The following is a 14,527-nucleotide window of genomic DNA, read 5'->3' as shown; positions in this document are numbered from 1 at the left end:
CAATGGCAAGACACAGGCAGGGCGACCATGGGTCTCAGCGTCGTGCTTCACCAGCCAGCCTCGCTCAATCCACTCATCTACAGCAGAGCAGAATTGCGTCTCCTCTGCCGCGGTAATTTTCTTCCGAGGGTACTCGCTGATACCAGGACCAACACGGCCATTGGGTTCTTCACCAGACTTCCATACCCACTTGACCTCCCAACGCTTCTCAGCCGACATCCAACGCATCTCGCCGTCATCAACCTTCAGGATGACATCGTTGCCGTGAGTCTCTACATGGACATGATGCGACAGCTTCGATGGCGGGCGCGTCGGAGCTGCAGACATTGGCGAGTCATCGGCGACTGGCTGGAGAACTTCTTTGTCAGCACTAGGGGTCATACCGTCGGTCAGCTGATCCTCATACACTTGTACACGTGTAGGCTGGCCAGGAGGCGGCACAGCTGCTGATGCTACTGACACCGACGGGCAACTATCTGCATGGGCTGGACCGGGCCCAATTACGACACGCACAAGCTGATCATTAGCATACTCTACAGACAGGCGCCCACACAAGGTCACCAGGTCAATGCCAATCAGTACATCGGCGGCCACTACACATAAATCAGGCACAACGACAGCATTCAATACCACTTCATGAATGCTCACCGGTCCGTCGTGTCGCCAAAACTTGAGGGCCACTGTGCCACACGTCTGCATGGTGTTGCCATCCAGTGCTACGATGCCGTCATTATTGGTCAATGGCGTCACATCGAGACCAAGGCGATGCAGCAGGGCTTCTGTCACTAACGTGCGAGTGGATCCAGTGTCTATCACAGCTGCAGCACGCACACTGTTACTCGCGTCAGGACCAGCACATTCAACAAACACACGAGGTAGCTTCGGGCACGATGGTGATGCAGATGCCAGGAGGCACACGTCCTTGGAGTGCACCGAGGCCCCAGCAACTTCTGAGCTAGCCTGTGTATCCAGCCACTTCTTCCTCAGCAAGCAGTCCTTCTTGACATGCCCTTTCTTGTCACAGAAGTGGCAGAACGGGTCCTTGCGCCGGTGCTCTTGCTTGGCCGCGTGACCATTCCCTGCTCGGGATAACTTCGGGCAATGCCTTTTGAAATGGCCCGGTTCTCCACAATGGTGGCAAAGCCGCGGTGATGGCGTGGCAACACTGTCTTGCACATATGTGGCAGCTGCGGACACTGCACCAACTCTGGCGCCGGTGGCTGATCGCAGTGCCCGGATCCTATCAAGGCATTCAGACACCTTCAGGTCCCTGCCTGCCATGGACAAACGGACATCCTTGGCAAACTCAATTGGCAATCCGGCCAACAGCTGCTCGATCACCACAGGATCGGTATCGCTGTCACTCTTATGTCCAGACAGCTCTAACAGACGGCACAGCTCGGCAACATATACCTCTGGACTTTCATCCACTTTCAGCTGCCGCTGCTTAAACAAGCGGTACGCCTCACTGCGGCTCACGCAGAAGGACTTCCGCAGGATGCTCCTCACTGCATCCTTATCTCGCTTCTCCGTCTCACTCAGTTTGGAGAACACACGGTGGGCTTCGCCCTCCAAGAACAGCGGCAACCGTTTCATCTGTTGCTCCGTGCTTGTCCACCCCGATATATCTGCCAGTACTTCAAACTTCGACCAAAACATGTCGAAGTCGTCCACTCGGCCACGATACGGCTTCACGAATCCATCCAACTTAAGTGACGACATTTCTCTGTTGACAGAAGACGCACTGTCACTAACACTAGTATGATCAGCACCACCTTCACTGTGCCTGGATACCACGGATGTACTATCCTCAGGACTCCCAGGAGTCAACAAATTTTCAATGTCACGATCACGATGTCCAGGCGCCTGTGGAGTTGTCGGTGTGCTACTGATACCCCTGCCTCGAGCGTTCCTAAGTCTAGGAGGCATCGACTACCAGGCCACAACAGCACGCTTCGTCAGCACTCTACCAGTGCTCAGCGAACAACACACGACACGTGAACGATCGATCCGGACACAATTTACGAATTCAAGAAAATTCCAATTCGAAACCACGCTCGTATTCTCCGGTCCAAACCAGCGGGGTTTCGGCACCACGTTGTTACTCCACCACTATGCTCTCTATCTCTTCCAGCTAGCACTCCAGCACACTCGCACATGCACTGAGCCACAACTAGTCAACAAGGAATCAAGAGTTGAAATATTGAAATAGTGGTAAAGTTGGGAGAAAAGCAAACTGTTCTTTTTCCACGAGATCCAAGATCCATCAGGAAAAAGGACATGCACAAAATGGCGACCATGTCGTCCATTGACGCGTAATCATGGTAATCACAAACTAGTGCAGCGACCAAAGAAAAGACACAAGTGAAGAAGAAACAGCGCTGCAGCAAGAAGATCGGATCGCTGCAGTCGCTAAAATGCACTAGCCTACTGACTGTAGTTCCACGTGAGCATGCAGTCACGTGGTCATAAACAGAGTGCGTACACACTCACGTCATACCGATACGTCATACATGACAAAAAGAAAAGAAAGGAAAGTCACGCGCGAGTCAAACAAATCAAAGAGCGCGAGACTACGTACTGCAAATACTACGAAGAATTTGTTTGAGAACAAATGCACACGACGAGGAATTTGTTGAGAACAATTGGACAAGAATATATATCTCTTCGAAACTAGAATGGAGTCCGTGATGAGAATTCCAACGAGCCTGGACGCAGCTACAAAGTAAGAATACAATCAAATAACTAATATCGTCAGAACTAGTGTAACAATAAAAGCAGTCGATTTACCACAGTGTTATCTCTATATTTACATGGGGCTCCTCCGATCTCTATCATGCCCGCACAAACGCGTCTGAGAAGGAGCCAGGTCCAGGAGAAAGGACAGAAATAAGAGCCTAATGAGGAATTGAGGGAGGGGACGATGTTACATGGAAATGTTGGTATAACCAGTAGCAGGATAAAACGGATACCTTTTACATACCAGCAGTGCAGCAGTTATTTGCAAAAAGGTGCTAAAGTCAATGTGCACATATACAATAATACATGTTTGTCGTATTGAACACGTAAAGACTTTTTAAAAGTTTGATAGGCCTAGCCGCCCAGGCTACACACTACAGTCTATAGCAGGTACTTCACTACTCCACTCCAGGCATGTTCGTTTCATCAAAACACTGCTTCCATTCGACGTATCTTTCTTTCTGTTTCCCATGACGAAGTTTTCAGCATGTATTGGCAATGCTCCTTATCATGCTTATGATTTCAACCAAGAGTTATGGACCCTGCTTCGATGGAAACTCGCGGAAGAAAAGCGAAGCCCGCGTCCTTGAGTCGCGGCCGAAGCAGCGCTTCGTTCTGCAGTAGCGCAAGTGGATCATGGACGCACATTTTGACGTCTTCCAGTCGACAATGTTTTTGGCGAACATCTCTGCTGCGCATATGAGCGACAACAAAAGGCTGTGGAGATCTTGATTTGAGTCAACAGTTTGGAAGGAGATATCGTCAATCATAATTCATATCCTTGAACTGACTTGCATCGCGCATGCTTGACTCAATTTTCTTGTCAAAACGGATTTCTTGAACGTCATCGCCAATCCAGGAGCGGGCCAGCTGGAGACGGATCTCTCTGTAGCTACTCTCCACTATAGAAAGAGAGAATAACGTATTTTGAGCAGCATGAAAAGCAACTCTCTCTCTCTCACTTCGAAATAAGGACACAGTCACTGTACTGTACACTGCCCGTCGATCGACGCGTATGCACTATCGATAACCAATCCAGTTGGCACATTTTTGCAAGACTGCCCGAAAAAAGGTGGTTTCCAGACACCAAAAAACTCATACGGTGCACGCGCCTGATTAGTGGCAATACTGGGATACTGGGATACTGGGATATTATGGTGAACAATGTTGGGTTAGCAACACTGTAAAACTTACCTGTACATGCTGTCCTTATACAGGCATGCCACCAGTATTGCACTTACCTACACATGCTGCCCCTACGGCCATGTAACCAGTGTTGCATGGACATTGAAATGACCCTCTGGTATTCACACACATGGCCAACATGTGACAGTTATGTACTCCCAAGGTGCATTCATTCACATCTGAGTGGAGAGAAGAGGAAATGACAACAGCCGTCAAGCTCAGAGCAAGAAAGACAGCTAGTGGCCAACATTTAGAATACTAAATAATAGAGAACTAGTGAATGAGTAATGGAAATAATGGAATCCAGCGCAAGTTCAGAATCACAGTGACATCACAGTGACATCACAGTGACTCGGGCAAAACTTGTACAGTTCACATAGTGGAACATCGTTTGAAAGGTTTGAAAACCTGCTTCGCTTCTGTCTAAGGTTTTGGGTCTATTTCTGAAAGACTTTCTAAGAAGCTGCACAGCTACATGCTATCCAGCGAGGCTTCTAACCAACTGCTTATCAGGAGACAATCCGTGCACATAGACTAGCAAACGGATATTACCAGTGCACTAGTGACAGTGTGTACCAGTGTGTACCCGTGTGTACCCGTGTGGACCAGTGCGTAGCTCTACTGGTACAGACCTGTGCACAAGACTCCATCTCCTTCAAAGCCAGGGTCACATTGGCATTGAAACGCTCCGGGGGTGTTTGTACACATAGCGTCACGACTGCAGTTGTGCAGCTGATTGTCATTGCATTCCACAATATCTACACAACACGCGCACGCACACACACACACACACACACACACACACACACACACACACACACGCACGCACGCACGCCGCACACACACACCAGAATGAACGCATGTGCGCACGCACACACACACACACACGCACACACACGCACACACACGCACACACACACACAAACCCACGCATGTCAATAAAGCCAGCATGAGCACTGTAGTAGATGTCAGTTATGATGAATGAGCAAGATGAGTTCCTGGTGATAAACGATTGTTCATGACGAGGAATGGTTGCCGGTGATTCAATGTGTTGACCTAACGTAAATACATTGACCTAACGGACATACCTTGACCTAACGGGCATACCTTGACCTAACGGGCATACCTTGACCTAACGGACATACCTTGACATACGATACCGTTTCCTCGGTAACCCCGGGCACAGTTACAGGCAAATGTTCCTGGCTGATTGCTACACAGAGCATTGGTGTCACAGTTATGACTGTTATCGGTACATTCATTAATATCTGCAGGCCAGTACACACACACACACACACACACACACACACACACACACACACACACACACACACACACACACAAACACACAAATAATCAATGTCCACCACACCCATCACCAGCAATCAGCGACATCGCGCCTAGCGCCTGCCAAAAGTTTTTCAAATAAAATATTTCCACCCAAACGTCACTGCTGGTGCTGAGCTCGCTCGCGCGATCGAGTGTGAAGTTTTTTTTGTGATCTCAATGAAAAAGGATTTTTTTGAACTCACGCTGTACACAACATAACAAGCTCTCTGATCTGCATGTCTTTTTCGGTGGAGGTGATTTTTGTTGTTGTTATTGTTGTGGCTGGCGACGAGAAGTCCCTCATTTACGCTAGGTATCTCATAGACAGAATGAGCCTGGTTTTTACGCCAAGCTGATGTTTTCAGCAGCAGTCCGCTGTGGAGAAAATTCAAGCAGTCTTAGGGGCCTGAAGTTTTCGCTGCTTCTTACCGGATCGACAGTGGGAAAGAAGGTACGTTTATTTTATTGTAATAAATCAGGTCGCGAGGTCGACACAATTGAGCTGTTCGTTGCACTGTGAATTTTGTTGCTTTAGGGTGGCAGCGTGCAGTACCTTGTGAAATGGAGAGACTTTATCCTCTATGAACTTGGGAGTATGAAGATATCAGATATCAGTGACGATCTATCAGGTGATTTCATTTCATTTTGGGTGAATTTATTGAATGTATTCTTGCATGAATTTGAAAATCTCCCTTTTGCTTGCTGTAGATATTTTGATGGTTCGGGGAATGTTGGGCCCTTTCTCAGCTGACGAATGTTTGAGGCTGCTGATGGAGCTTGCACTGCTGTGCAGTGAAAAATAGAAGTGAAATAGTCACAAAAGGCACAATGGAGTTTTACGTGTAATAGTGCTCCACATTATTGTGTCGAGCCCTCTCCGCTGGCAGAAGGAAGCTTTCCTCCTTGAAATGAAAAAGTCTATTTCTGACTTTCGAATCAGAAACTGGACAAAGGGGGTTGGGACCGAAGAATTTCCCTGTGAAGTTCTTTCCTCCAGGTTGGGATGCTTGCATGAACGTACATGGACAAAGCCCACGGGCTCACTACCTGGTTACCACCAAGCCTATGATTCGTCGTAGTCCATGTACGTTCCTGCAGTACTCCTCTGGATCTATGACAGGAGGGGATCGTGCTGCCCGGCAGTTTGTCTCTTCCACAGAAAAGGGCATTGATTAATCATGAGCTTACCGCAGAGCACAACGAAAGCATTGTAGCATGAAACTAATTTGTCTGAATACAAATCTGCACAATGGCACAGACGGCTAATTGAGGTAAAGCATAGCATCACCAGCATTGTATTCCTGGAAGCAGTGCAAGTTATAGATTTAGGTATCAATATTTATCTAAGCTTTAGCGAAGTCCGGATGCAGTACATTACTAGTGTGAAAGATGGAAGAAAAAGCAATGATATCCGTATACACCCGGAAAGAGAAGTGAGAGTGGGTGGGAGTAAGTGAAAGCACGTGTACAAGCTAAACATCTGTGCAACCGGAAAGAGCAGAGAAAAGGCTAAAGCAATTACACAGGCCATGCGTACGAGGTAATTTAGCAGTGAGACCCAAACATTCTTGTAAACCAGAATGCAGCTTCAGCACACATTTTCTATTTCTTCATGTTGCGCTGCTGTTGCCGTTTCCCAACGATATGATGAGGCTCTCCGTTATGCTTCTGCTGGTTTTCCTGTGCAGGTATGTGCTGCCGTAGCTCAGAGAAATCTTTGGCCAGGGTAGCCAAGATGGCATCACCCACATCCTCCTCTCCTTCAGGTTCACTTGTAGGTTTGGCATTCATGCTTGACATCTCCTTCAGTACTGTGTAGGTCTTCTCCTATTGGTTTTTGTCTGCCCATACCATTTGCACTGCTCAGTGATGTCGGCGACAGTCGCCTCCAGCTCACCATTTTCCATTTTTTCTTTACTTTTTGGATACGCTGTGTGTCCTTGAGGTAGCATTTGAGGCTGACCAGTTTTTCTACCTTTGTTTTGCAAACATTCTTGTCTAGTGTTCAGTGATTGAACCCAGTCAACGTTGAAGCACCCTTGTTATTCCTTTCCGTTTCTTTTTATTCTTGTACACCGCTGCCTGCAACCGTGCATTTTAATAGGTTTGCGAGAATCTCTTTTCACCTGCAGCAACCAGAGTTTGAAAGTACCGACACAAACTGGAAGCATACCCAGTTTCCAGACAACTAGCTGCTTCAAAAATTCTTATGTCAGATGAGTGACTGGTTGCGCAGCCAACATTATGGTGACATAATGTGTCCTTGTAGTTCTGTTTATTATTACCTGTATATTTCACTGTTCGCGTCAAACTCGGCTAAAGGCCAAGTTTTCCGCATCCGTAGGAACGCCACCACCCTTCAAGGATCGTGTGTTTTAATATTATAGCAGTGTATTTTGGTATTTGCTTTGACCATCAGTCCTTGGCTGATGCTGGTCATACCTTCAACATGTTGACGCGTTTTTCAAGGCATTCAATATACGTAGGCCGCAAGATTCTATCTTTTCATACCGAATACCGATGGCTAGTGCTTCCCCACTAGCTGCGCAAGTGTCACATCTGGCTGCGGCCAACTACCCTTTAATTTGTGTGCTGCCGCTATTGCTGTCTATGTCTCTGTGTGTGCCAGTATATGAGGAACGAGAATTGGTGTTATTGTTGTTGTTCTGGTTGTCATGGGCTGTGGCTGTTGAATGTAGGCTGTTGCTTTTGTTGTTGTACTTTTAGTTGAAGCTGCATCACGAATAGGTAACCACCTTGATGATGGTGCACAATATCCGTTGAAGAAGCCGCAAAAAAAACACTGTATTCTCAAACCAGTGAGCTGCAGAATGAAACCAAGTATCAAGCTGGCAAAGCTGTCAGCCACTCTAAACGAAATTTACACCAAACAAGTTGCTATTTGTCAACAGGCAGTCATAAAATTCGACTCCCTGACTCAGTCACTCTAGTCTACGACTCATACGAGTCGTACAGAGTCTTGTAGTCACTGAGTAGTCGACGTTCTTGTGCATGACAGCATGCATGCATCATGTCATGTCAGTACATCGACATGGCATGCATCCAGCACATGGCCATGGGAAAGCCCCTACAAAATGGCCTTCAGAGAAAGCCACGCGGTTGGAGAGGTAGTTTACTCGAAAAAACTGAGAAAGAAGTGCTTTTCATCTTCTTGCTGTTCAATTTTCAAGCCAGAAACAATTGAGAAGCTGCTTGAAATGTGCAGAATGAGGCGATTTCCCAGATCTTTGAAGCTAGAAAGCGCACTGGACCTGCAATCTTTTGGAACTGGTCCTTCTTGAGGACAGAGATCAGACTAGCCAGGTGACAATGCTGTGGTTTGTTGGCTGACAATATTTGGAGGAAGCTTCAGAAATGACCATGAAGAAGGTCAATTCTTGCTATTTCCTCAAGATCACCAAGGTAACAGATACTTTTCAGTGGAGAAGAAAATCATGATTCTTAGGAGTTGAGATCGCATCGGTTGTTCAATGTTTTTCACTTTCGTTTTTTTCGTTGTGTAACTGTTTGTCTTGTTGGCGTGGTTCACTGGTTTGATGCCTTACATTTCGATCATGGCCATAGTTCAGAGCAATTTTCTTCCTTCCAAGATCACTCTCTGCAGTAAATGCGCAAATATTTTACGGAATTTCGGACTCCGTGGGATGTCATATAATTGCTGGTAATGCTATCCATACATACTTGGACAGGACACCTTCCTAGGTGAATAGGACACCTTCCTAGGTGAAAGCTCGGATACTGGGTAAATGTCTCCACCCACCTGTGCAGGTCAGCCCATCTCCACTATAGCCGTTGTTACACTGACATTGAAATGAACCTTGTGTGTTAGTACACTGTGCGTTGGCATCACAATTGTCCGTGTTGATGGTACATTCATCAATATCTGTAAGAAATCAAGCCGCCATGCAGCAACAAGGAAACAATGATGCAACACTCCCCTGGTGAAAATCATTTTCGGAAGGATGTTTTTTTGTGGCCGAGAGGCTGCCTTGGTTGGTGTGTGATTTTGTGAGCGAGGAGAGGATAATGGCTCATAAATGAATATAGGTGAGGTTTCCCCCTTTGTTGGTGCCCATGTTGGTGCCCATGTTTGTGTCCATGTTTGTGCCCATGTTTGTGTCCATGTTTGTGTCCATGTTGGTGCCCATGTTTGTGTCCATGTTGGTGCCCATGTTTGTGTGTGTCCATGTCTGTGTGTGTCCATGTTTGTGTGTGTCCACTGTCTATGTATGTGTATACTTCCTCCGCGTCATTAAAATTGTCGCTTCCCAGAGCGATTTTTCGAATTTATTTTGTCCACTCGAAGGGCAAAGAAATCAGCTAGAAATTCAGGCAGAGCATCGTCGACGAACCAAGCTTTAGGTTATGGCCTCCCGCTTCGCTGCACTTGCAGCTAAGGTCGACGTCTTCATCAGAGTTTGAGGCAGAAAGGGACCTTTAGCACTCAACAATACGCTGAACAAGACGCGCGTTCAAATTCAGGTAAAGAAACTTCGTTTTCAAGCGATCCATGCCTCCAGGTGGCACGCTATGAAGGCAAGCTAGCATTTTTCAAGTACACTGTAACGACCTTCCAGCGGGATAGGGTAGGCGGTTCCGCACCTTCTTTCCTTGGCAAGCGCTTCGCTGATTTTCTTGGTGTTTTCAGACCTGCTAACTTCGTAGCAACATGCGCCACAAGTAGAGCATTTTAAGAATTTGAGAACACTTTCTTCTTGCCATCGTCACCTTCAGCATTTCGTATTCAGGAGAGATACCAGGATTCTTATACGTGAGCTTGCCGTCTTGATTAATTCCCACGCGAACGATGTGGGACCACACGAACTCCAGAAAAACTATATGCGCTCTGGGGCGGAATAGTGCGGAGCGCGATGAATTTGCTTGGTGCGGAAGAGAGCTCCGACAAAGTCCGAGACCAGCACGGCTTCAGTAACAAGTAGACATTAGACATCCTTAGCAAAAGTACGATAACGCTAACTTTTACGGTACTCACTCCCAGCCGTGACAAAATACATTATCGGGTAACGGAAAAACGTTACAGAGCTCAAAATAACGGGCCGACGTTCGTTATGGTAATTCTGCAAAAATGCAAAAACTCGCATTGTTTTGTAACTGGCGGGAGATGAGGAAGAAATTCATCGGCCTCTCCCAGACGTGCTGGAGCTGGAGAACCCTTACAGTCTTCGGTGCTGCGTTTAGGAAAGGTTTTCCAAGGACCTGGGAACAGCGAAAACTCATTTTCGCCGTGCTTTTGCTATTCCAGAGTAAAAGACCTCGCCAAGGTATTCTTTTGGAACGACAGCAAACTAATCCCTGGTTCAAAATTTTGAATTTCCCGCACCTGTTTCCACGAAAATTCATATCGCCATGGTTGTCGCGACTACTTCGTCTCAACTATAACGCACATTGTCTATTGTGCTAAGGGAAAAGTCAGCTTGAACGATCCGAAGTACGGAAAGGTTTGCGTTTACGTTAGCGTTTTTTTAGCTAAGGATATCTATTGCGTAGGAAGGGTCGCACCAATGTTTGACCACAGAAAACAGCAATTCAGACAGTCTGACTAAGACGAGCCTAGTCACAAACATTGCAATGTGCGAAGCGACAATTTTAATGACGCGGAGGAAGTACATGTGTGTGTCCGTGTGTGTGTGTCTGTGTGTGTGTGTGTGTGTGTCCGCACACGTCTCTGTGCGTGTGTACGTATGTATGTTTGTGTGTGTGTGTGTGTACGTGATGTATGTATGTGTGTGCATGTGTGTGCATGTGTGGCCAAGTGTATGTGTGCATGTGGGTGGGTGTCCATATAACGTTATGTGTATGTGTGTGTATGTGCATGTATCTGTGTGTATTGTGTAGGTTTGCACTACTTTGCATGGGTATGCATGTGAATTGTGTATACGTATGACATCTCACCTTCACACTGACGGCCAGTTCCTTGGTATCCTGTATTACAAGCACAAGTGAAGCTACCCACAGTGTCAGTACACAGAGCATTAGCATCACACATGTCTGTACCAGTGGCACATTCGTCTATATTCATACACTGCTCTCCTGGTCCAGTGTAGCCTGTACCACAAGTACACGTGAAGCTGCCCACCGTGTCCTGACACGTAGCTACAGTATCACAGTTGTGCTGGCCAGTAGTACACTCATTGACATTCTGGCACATCACACCGTCACCACGGTATCCGCTATTACAGTTACATGTGAATGATCCCAGTGTGTTGCTGCATGCCGCGTTGTCATCGCAGTTGTTGCTACCACCTGCAGCACATTCATCGATGTCCACACACTGCTGCTGAGCTTGCAGACGGAAACCCACTGTACAGCCACATGTGAATGAACCGTCGGTATTGCGACATACACCAGAGCTGCTATCGCAGTTGTGCTGGTTAGTCATACACTCATCAATATCCATGCAAGTCACACCATCACCTGCGTAACCATCGTTACAGGTACACTCGAACAGCGGAACAAGATTAGTACACTGCGCCTGGGACGCGCAGGTGTGCGTGTCTGTCACGCACTCATTGATGTCGGCACAGAGGACACCGTCTCCTGAGTATCCCATTACACACTGGCACTGGAATGAGCCTGGGCTGTTACTACACTGAGCGGTGGTACTTGCACAGTTGTGCGTGTTCAGAGCACACTCATTCTCATCCAGGCACACGAATCCGTTGCCGGACCAGCCGGCATTACATGTGCACGTGAACGAGCCAACGTTGTCTTGACACGTGGCTTGCACATGACACGGTAGCGCTGCGCATTCGTTGATATTCACACAGTACGTCCCATTACCTGTGTAACCTGTGTTGCACCGGCATAGAAATGAACCACTGGTATCCATGCAGGATGCCTGGTCATGACAGTCATGTGTCCCCGCGGTGCATTCATTCACATTCTGGCAGTCTATGCCGTCGCCGACGTAACCACGGTTACAGGCACAGGCAAACGAGCCGACGTTGTTCGTGCACTGTGCCTGACTGTGGCAATTGTGCATTCTCATGGGATCCAGGGTGGAACATTCATCAATATCTGTGTGTGACAGCATTGGCACAGGAATACATGAAAAACAACGGAGCATGGCAGCGTGTGTTGAGCTACGACAAGTACATGCTTATATTTTCATACTCCGGCACAACTAGAAAGTGCAGAAACGTCCTCAAAAGATCGTCCACAGCATGATGTAGAGGAACACAACGGATGGGCGTGGAAAGCAGGAGAGAGAGAGACAGAGAGACAGAGAGATAGATAGATGGTTGGATGGATGGATGGATGGATGGATGGATAGATAGATAGATAGAGCGAGAGAGACTGAGAGAGAAATGGAGAGACATTGCAACACATGCCTGCCAAGAGGACATGAGCATGAACAACAGTACAATGGCACAGTACTACCCGAACTTGACTGACAAACAGCATGGTTAACCAATGCAAAAGACAAGTAAGAAAACCAACATGGAACATGTGAGAAATGGACAGTGATTGCATGAAGCAGACGTTCATTGTGAGCAAATGTTGTAAGGCTTCGCCCCGCTGCATTTGATGCATTTGATGCAGTACGAGATCAATCACATACCTTCACAGAACGTTCCATTTCCTTGGAAGCCATTAACACAAGAGCAAATCACCGCTTGACCAACGTTATTCTCACATGTCGCATAGAGATGACAGCCGCCATTGTTGCTTAGACATTCGTTGATATCTGCAAGAAAGGAAGATCAGAGGTGCCAGGGAAAATGTCCTTGGCAGCAGCTCTTGTTCGAACATGAATACGCAGACTGTAGTAAGCACTACGATGACTATGACAACGACAGCAACCATAACAGCATTGCTTTCATTGCGCTATTTTCCCCCGTTCAAAAGCTTCTTGGAATATAACAGCAATGATGATGACAATAGCAGAAACAGCAGCAGCAGCAGCAGCAGCAGCAGCAGCAGCATCACCACCACCAGCACCACCAGCAGCAGCAACAGAGAAGACAACCGCCACGGCGACAACAAACAGCAGCAGCGGTAGCGGCGCTGACAATGAGGACGACGACAACAACAACAGCAGCAGCAGCAGCAGCAGCAGCATCAGTAACAACAACAACAACAACAACAACAACAACAACAACAACAACAACAACAACAACAACAACAACAACAACAGCAGCAGCAGCAGCAGCAGCAGCAACAACCACCACCACGACAACACACTCAGTATCACATCTTACCCTGGCAGTCCAGAAAGCGGCCACTACCGGTATAGCCGGGAAAACACTGACAATCGAATGAGCCAGGCAGTTCTATGCAACTAGCCAGGTTATCACAGTTGTGTTGCATAGTATTGCACTCCAAAACATCTGTATTCAGAATTTACATACACAAAAACCAACAGTCTCTTTCCCTCAAACCAGTTAATATTTTATGACTTGGGGCTCCCCGCGTGCTAGTTTGTACGTGAAGTGTGTGGGTTACAGTGAGGGCTGCGTCCCACCCGCCTGTGTGGATTCATAGGAAGTGTGAGTTACGAAGTCTGAAGAAAACGTTGAACGGCCTCTGCTGGGATGACGACTACACCATAGCTCAGTGGTTAGAGCATCGCTGGCTACAAGCGAGGGTCCCTGGTTCGAGTCCTGGTGGTGACAGTCAATTTTTTCTTCAGACTTTTCCCGTTTGTCTCTTTCCCTCAAACCAGTTAATATTTTATGACTTGGGGCTCCCCGCGTGCTAGTTTGTACGTGAAGTGTGTGGGTTACAGTGAGGGCTGCGTCCCACCCGCCTGCGTGGATTCATAGGAAGTGTGAGTTACGAAGTCTGAAGAAAACGTTGAACGGCCTCTGCTGGGATGACGACTACACCATAGCTCAGTGGTTAGAGCATCGCTGGCTACAAGCGAGGGTCCCTGGTTCGAGTCCTGGTGGTGACAGTCAATTTTTTCTTCAGACTTTTCCCGTTTGTCTCTTTCCCTCAAACCAGTTAATATTAAAAAACCAACAGGCGTGCACATTCACATGCACACACGCATGCACGCACGCACGCACACACACACACACACACACACGCACACACACACACACACTGGACAATTAATTCTCTTCGGATCAGCAAATATATACTGGTAGCTGTATTTAACATGCACTTTTCTACGCAAGCTACAACATACCCTGATAGGCAAGGGTGCATATCCTGATAGGAAAAAGGGGGTAAGAGTAGTGGTGCGGCCCTGGTTCTCAGCCGATCATGGAGGTGTGGGCATCAATGC

At 47.3% G+C, this 14,527-nt stretch overlaps 1 protein-coding gene and 1 long non-coding RNA gene across 2 annotated transcripts in view; one reads left to right on the top strand and one right to left on the bottom strand.

Moving 5' to 3' along the window:
- LOC135808889 (fibrillin-1-like) overlaps positions 1 to 14,527 on the bottom strand; it is a 36,971-nt gene that overhangs the window by 9,553 nt on the left and 12,891 nt on the right. Inside the window, exons 11-17 of the mRNA XM_065322131.1 lie at positions 13,497 to 13,625; positions 12,857 to 12,982; positions 11,188 to 12,312; positions 9,035 to 9,157; positions 5,070 to 5,192; positions 4,557 to 4,682; positions 3,981 to 4,103 (exon numbers count right to left, since the gene is read on the bottom strand). Of these exons, the coding sequence (XP_065178203.1) occupies positions 3,981 to 4,103; positions 4,557 to 4,682; positions 5,070 to 5,192; positions 9,035 to 9,157; positions 11,188 to 12,312; positions 12,857 to 12,982; positions 13,497 to 13,625 (1,875 nt within the window). The remainder of the gene's footprint in view (positions 1 to 3,980; positions 4,104 to 4,556; positions 4,683 to 5,069; positions 5,193 to 9,034; positions 9,158 to 11,187; positions 12,313 to 12,856; positions 12,983 to 13,496; positions 13,626 to 14,527) is intronic.
- Positions 5,406 to 7,837, top strand: LOC135806580 (uncharacterized). Its single transcript, XR_010551247.1, has 2 exons — positions 5,406 to 5,704; positions 6,942 to 7,837. It is a non-coding gene; the product is annotated as an uncharacterized LOC135806580 (long non-coding RNA).

This window comes from Sycon ciliatum, chromosome 1 (assembly GCF_964019385.1).
Source record: "Sycon ciliatum chromosome 1, ocSycCili1.1, whole genome shotgun sequence".
Taxonomy (NCBI): Eukaryota; Metazoa; Porifera; class Calcarea; order Leucosolenida; family Sycettidae; genus Sycon; species Sycon ciliatum.
This window is presented reverse-complemented; position numbering and strand designations above follow the sequence as displayed.